The sequence below is a fragment of the Pteropus vampyrus genome, unplaced genomic scaffold (assembly GCF_000151845.1).
Source record: "Pteropus vampyrus isolate Shadow unplaced genomic scaffold, Pvam_2.0 Scaffold21, whole genome shotgun sequence".
In the NCBI taxonomy this organism is placed as follows: Eukaryota; Metazoa; Chordata; class Mammalia; order Chiroptera; family Pteropodidae; genus Pteropus; species Pteropus vampyrus.
Genome location: NW_011888802.1, coordinates 4,318,550 through 4,325,282, shown reverse-complemented (window position 1 = coordinate 4,325,282; position 6,733 = coordinate 4,318,550). Strand labels below are relative to the sequence as shown.

Here is a 6,733-nt window from a genome sequence, read left to right as displayed (position 1 = left end):
CTGACACTAATTTTATTCAAGCCACTGGGAAATAAATGTTTTAAAAGCACTCCTTTCCAAACGTTGGAGCTAGTGGCGACTATGAGGTCATTAAGGCAAGGAAAGGGTAAAGTTTCCAGCACGCAAAAAGAATTAAATAACCCATTTAAAATAAAAGCGTCTATGTGGATCGACAGCCTTTAATGCCCACATTTTTAACGCTTGCCCTGTACGTGAATTGATTTTTTTTTTTCCTTCAGCATTCCCTCACCAGATGGATTTTTGCTACTGCAGATCAGCAGAGGGTGTCAGATCTTTCAGAGTGCACCAGGCTGGAACGAGCAGAGCTTCTTAGCAACTCTCTCTTTTCTCCCTCCCCATTCTCGCGCTCTCTCCCTCCCTCAGACAACTCGCCCCCCGCCCTCCGCCCCCTCCGTGTAATTCCGAAAGAGCAGAAGAAAGAGAACAAGAAAAGAGCTAGTAACTGAGATCCAGAGCTCAGGAAAAAAAGGGCTGAAGAGGACTGAAAGGGAGGAAAAGGAAGGATGGACAGCCACAAAACGCAGCGATTGCGGAAATTTTCCAGCGCCATTGGCTCGGCAGCGTGAATCCTTAGGTCAGGCGTGATTTCAGCACTGGGGGTATTGGACAGCACCTCGGGGGGACTTCTGGGCAACCCGCAGCCACCGCAGGAACTCCATCAGCCGCCTCAACAACAGAAGCTGACGAAAACCCTGCTTTGTATCAGAGAGGCAAGGTCAGTCCGACGCACAGCCATGCACAGGCAGTGCGCCTGTACTACGCTGCAAACCCTCTGCTTGTTTCTCTAACATGCACTTGCTTCTAATTACTAGCGTTGTTCCTTTCCTGATTAGTGAGGATCAATAGAGATTCTGTAAGGGTGTATTTCTAATTTACACGTATTTAACTTCTTCTTTTTTTTCTTTTTTCATTTTTTAAAGGGTTGAGGGGGAGTGGGATTATTTTTCTACTTTTTCGTCTTTTTTTCTTTTCATTTTATTTTTTCTTTTCTTTTCTTCTTCTTCTTCTTCTTCTTCTTCTTCTTCTTCTTCTTTTCTTCTCTCTCTCTCTCTCTCTCTCTCTCTCTCTCTCTCTCTCTCTCTCTCTTTGTTTCTTGCTTGCTTTGCACTACATGCCTGGATAGTTTGTGGATATAATTATTGACTGGCGCCTGGGTTGTTGCAGTGTGGGGGGGTTAGGGAGGAAGGAATCCACCCCCACCCCCCCAAACCCTTTTCTTCTCCTTCCCTGGGTTCGGACATTGGGGCACTAAATGAACTTGAATTGTGTCTGTGGCGAGCAGGATGGTCGCTGTTACTTTGTCATGAGATCGGGATGAATTGCTCGCTTTAAAAATGCTGCTTTGGATTCTGTTGCTGGAGACGTCTCTTTGTTTTGCCGCTGGAAACGTTACAGGGGACGTTTGCAAAGAGAAGATCTGTTCCTGCAATGAGATAGAAGGGGACCTACATGTAGACTGTGAAAAAAAAGGCTTTACAAGTCTGCAGCGCTTCACTGCCCCGACTTCCCAGTTTTACCATCTATTTCTGCATGGCAATTCCCTCACTCGACTTTTCCCTAATGAGTTTGCTAACTTTTATAATGCAGTTAGTTTGCACATGGAAAACAATGGCTTGCATGAAATTGTTCCTGGGGCTTTTCTGGGGCTGCAGCTGGTGAAAAGGCTGCACATCAACAACAACAAGATCAAATCTTTTCGAAAACAGACTTTCTTGGGGCTGGACGATCTGGAATACCTCCAGGCTGATTTTAATTTATTACGGGATATAGACCCAGGGGCCTTCCAGGACTTGAACAAGCTGGAGGTACTCATTTTAAATGACAATCTCATCAGCACCCTACCTGCTAACGTATTCCAGTATGTGCCCATCACCCACCTAGACCTCCGGGGGAACAGACTGAAAACGCTGCCCTATGAGGAGGTCTTAGAGCAAATCCCTGGCATTGCCGAGATTCTGCTAGAGGATAACCCCTGGGACTGCACCTGTGATCTGCTCTCCCTGAAAGAATGGCTCGAAAACATTCCCAAAAATGCCCTGATCGGCAGAGTGATCTGCGAAGCTCCCACCAGGCTGCAGGGGAAAGACCTTAATGAAACCACTGAACAGGACTTGTGTCCTTTGAAAAACAGAGTGGATTCTAGTCTCCCAGCGCCCCCTGCCCAAGAGGAGACCTTCGCTCCTGGCCCCCTGCCAACTCCTTTCAAGACAAATGCTCAAGAGGATCATGCCACCCCAGGGTCTGCTCCAAACGGTGGTACAAAGATCCCAGGCAACTGGCAGATCAAAATCAGACCCACGGCAGCAGTAGCGACCGGCAGTGCCAGAAACAAACCCCCAGTCAATGGCTTGCCCTGCCCTGGGGGCTGCAGCTGCGACCACATTCCAGGGTCAGGTTTAAAGATGAACTGCAACAACCGGAATGTGAGCAGCTTGGCTGATTTGAAGCCGAAACTATCCAATGTGCAGGAGCTTTTCTTGCGAGACAACAAGATCCATAGCATCCGAAAATCGCACTTTGTGGATTACAAGAATCTCATTCTGTTGGATCTGGGCAACAATAACATCGCCACCGTAGAAAATAACACTTTTAAGAACCTTTTGGACCTCAGGTGGCTGTATATGGATAGCAACTATCTGGACACGTTGTCCCGGGAGAAATTTGCCGGCCTGCAAAACCTCGAGTACCTGAACGTGGAGTACAACGCGATCCAGCTCATCCTTCCAGGCACCTTCAATGCTATGCCTAAACTGAGGATCCTCATTCTCAACAACAACTTGCTGAGGTCCCTACCTGTGGACGTGTTTGCTGGGGTTTCGCTCTCTAAGCTCAGTTTACACAACAACTACTTCATGTACCTCCCGGTGGCAGGAGTGCTGGACCAGTTAACTTCCATCATCCAGATAGACCTGCACGGAAACCCTTGGGAGTGCTCCTGCACCATTGTGCCTTTCAAGCAATGGGCAGAACGCCTAGGTTCCGAAGTGTTGATGAGCGACCTCAAGTGTGAGACTCCGGTGAACTTCTTCAGGAAGGATTTTATGCTCCTCTCCAATGACGAGATCTGCCCCCAGCTGTATGCGAGGATCTCGCCCACGTTAACTTCACACAGTAAAAACAGCACTGGGTTGGCGGAGACTGGGACGCACTCCAATTCTTACCTAGACACCAGCAGAGTGTCCATCTCCGTGTTGGTCCCGGGACTGCTGCTGGTGTTTGTCACCTCTGCCTTCACTGTGGTGGGCATGCTCGTGTTTATCCTGAGGAACCGAAAGCGGTCTAAGAGAAGGGACGCCAATTCCTCGGCGTCCGAAATTAATTCCCTACAGACAGTCTGTGACTCTTCCTACTGGCACAATGGGCCTTACAACGCAGATGGGGCTCACAGAGTGTATGATTGTGGCTCCCACTCGCTCTCAGACTAAGACCCCAGCCCTGGTAGAGCAGGGGTGGGAAGGCGATACCCCGCTCCCCGGCCAGCATCCCAGGGGCAGAGAGACCCTCATCTAAGTCCAGCGCGCCCCAAGTCTTGATGAACATAAATAAATAAACTCGTTCAACTGAGAGGGCCTGACCCCTTAGCTCCCTTCTGGAAACAAAGAGCAGACTGTTGCTGGGAGAGCGCTGCCAAATCGCTCTTTGCTGCGAGCTCCTTTTGACAAAGCCCAGCAGGGGCCCTGCTTGAAGAACTGACAGTGCCCTTGCCTTCTGCGGAGGAGCTGGTGGGGAAGGCTGCCGAGATCCTATACATATATATACATATATCCACATCTATATAGAGAGATAGATATCTATTTTTCCCCTGTGGATTAGCCCCGCGAGGAGGCGGGGCGTGATGGCTCCCTGTTGGCTACGCAGGGATGGGCAGTTGCACGAAGGCATGAATGTATTGTAAATAAATAACTTTGACTTCCGAGAAAAAAAAAAGTGCTGCATGGCTCGCATGGAATCCACGTACTCCAGGGACGCTGCCCTCCCCGGCGACTGGAGAAGGCATCACGTTCACAGCACCCATCCTCTTACCTGATAAGTCCCATCGTATCAAACTTTCTATAAACAAAACACAGTATAATCAGAAAGTGCCATTTCGCCATTATTTGTGATCGGTAGGCAGTTCAGAGCGTACGTTTACTGTGAAAAAAAAAAATGTAAAGGTTTTATTTAAGACATTTGCATGGCTAGTCATCAGTCCATTTTATGAGTTTAAAATGTATTTTGTTGAGAGACATTTTTATGGGTTGTTTTGGGTTTGTTCTTTTATTTTGATGGTGATGGGTTTTAGTTTTGTTTGTTCGTTTGTTTGTTTTGGAGGGGGAATATTTTTCTATACATATCCAATAATGCCTTCCATCTGAATGTAAAATACGTACCCATGATTTCTATTATAATATCAGTGTAATTATTTAAAAAAAAAGAAAAGATTTTGAGGCAGTTAAGCATGACCAATTAATGTCACTCTAGTGCTTAGGCTGCGATCCTATGGTAGCAATTCTGTGCTGGTGTAAATCTTACTTATAAAGTAGGAAAAAGAACGGAGGAAGCACGTGAAACTTACTAATTCTATTCGAGGATTTTATAATGGCATATTTTTTCAGTATTAAAGTGAAAATGTTTTCAACTCTGGGTCCTTACATTTTTCCAACTTCATATTTGCAACTGGTAAATTGGATTTGCGGTGGAAGGGAAGGGGGGGGATAGTTGCGGGTAGATCCTTCTAGAGCTACTTTAAGACTCTTAATCTAATCCTCTTACTTAGCTTTTTACCTTTTATGTAGCTTCCCTCCCCCTCCAACCTCGCCCGGACTTTTCCAGCTTTTCCTGTGGATAAAGTAAGGTCTTCCCCCAACAGCGCCACGCCCCTTCCTTTTTTTTTCCTCCTTATGCGGCAGTGACTCCTTTATTAATACTGAAAATTCCTCCTGCTGCTTCTACTGCTGCACACACTGCAGATATATTAAGGATGTTAGTAGAGATTTGATTTAATTGACTCTGCCTAGATCGGTCTCATTAAACAGAGTGGGGATTTCATTGGTCAGCACTCTTCGATGAAAGACAGCCCTAATGAGTGGCATTTGAGATGCTGCTCCCTTTTGAATTCGACATCTGCTGAAAATGGTAAAACTAATTAAAGCCCACCCACCCTCCCCACCCTAGCAACTGCATATTGAAATTTGTTAAAACACTCATCTTTATGGAAATCAATCATTATCCTAAAGAAATGTTTTTCTCTCATCATTCAGATTTCTGGTTGTGGTCCAGTAATTAACAAGAAAGGCATTGAACTCTTTAAATTTTATAAGCCCATGTAACTTTGGCCTCGATCATACTCCTCTGGGATTTCTAAGCTGTATATTTTATCAGCAGTTAAGGGACAAAAAGCAAACAAAAGTACACATATTGATGGGGTCTGCATTCCACCTCATATCCACCCTTGAGATGTATGTTAAAAAACTGCAGACCACAGATTAAGAAAAAAAAATTATAGGATTGTAAATCAGCTAATGAAAGCCCCCAGAGCAGTTGTAAGAAGATTCGCCTTTTAGAACTAATATTCTAAATAGAAGTATCTTCCCAGAACAGTGATGTCCTGGAGTATGTATTATTTATTTTAACGCTTTTTAAATAAAATCTTTATTATAAACCATGACTATTCCGAAGGCCATTCATCATTTTCTCTCTTGATTCTTTTGTTTGTGGACTACATTTCATAGTGGCAAAAAATTGTAATCTACAAATATTACGGGTTGTTTTTTAATTAATTTATTTTTCATATGAAGGCCTTAATTCTTTTTATGGGAGGTACAACTGATCTCCTGGTAAACAACTGACAGATTTATTTGTAATAGAAAAGCTGAGGAAGGAGAAGAGTCATATATTCACCAATATTATGATGTTAAGAAGAAAAAAAAGATTGTAGATGTTCTAAGTCTCTGGTGCAAAGTAATACTTAAAAGATACATACCGGCATATGATAGTAATTTTTAAAACTGATACATGATTAATCTAAGTCAAGAAACTAGAAATTCTTGTAGAAGGTGTACACTGGATCAAGAACTTTTCTTCATACTAATTAAAAGGAAATTACAATATAGAAGACAAGATTAAAGGGATAAAATTATTTTTAAAATATTAGCTCCAATGGTTTTGAGTGGTCATATGTATGAGTCATATGCTAAATGGTTTACATTATTAATTTAACCTTCATAACCTCAGAATAATGCAATAAGATATTGCTATTTCCATTATGCCAATGTGAAAAATGAGATTAAGAAGAGTAAGTGGTAACTGAATTCATTCAGTAGGGCTGGATTTAAACTCCAACATCTCATTCTTTGAATAGAGTAATTATATATATTTACCTGATAAGCTATGAAAGACCCAGGTTGTGTCTTTTTAACTGAGTATGAATTAGGGCCCTTGATATTTCCAGTATGTCTTGAAACAAAAGAGAATTGTTCTACAATTAGAATAGATAACTTTAGTGTGTCCTCCAAGAGTATATAAGACTTAACATATAATTTTAAAAAGATGAATGTACTATATGAATTTATGAACTATAGAAATTAAAATCATTAAATCTAAATTACCTATACATTGATTCTAAAATATTAAGATCATCAAATATTTTAATATATAATAATACATGTTAAAATTATGTAGAAAAGATGTCCAAAGATTCATATAAAAGAACACTTATTAATAATATATATGC

General features: G+C 42.7%; 1 protein-coding gene across 1 annotated transcript; it reads left to right on the top strand.

Annotated features, from left to right (window-relative positions):
• Positions 1 to 363: 363 nt before the first annotated feature.
• Positions 364 to 4,639, top strand: SLITRK1 (SLIT and NTRK like family member 1). The gene is made up of 2 exons (XM_011355481.1): positions 364 to 736; positions 1,304 to 4,639. The coding sequence occupies exon 2, from the start codon at positions 1,356 to 1,358 to the stop codon at positions 3,444 to 3,446; it is 2,091 nt and encodes a 696-aa protein (XP_011353783.1). The 5' UTR covers positions 364 to 736; positions 1,304 to 1,355; the 3' UTR covers positions 3,447 to 4,639.
• Positions 4,640 to 6,733: the final 2,094 nt, after the last annotated feature.

Coding starts and splice junctions, on each gene's coding strand:
- SLITRK1 (XM_011355481.1), top strand. CDS start 1,356: ATGCTGCTTTGGATTCTGTTGCTGGAGACGTCTCTTTGTTTTGCCGCT.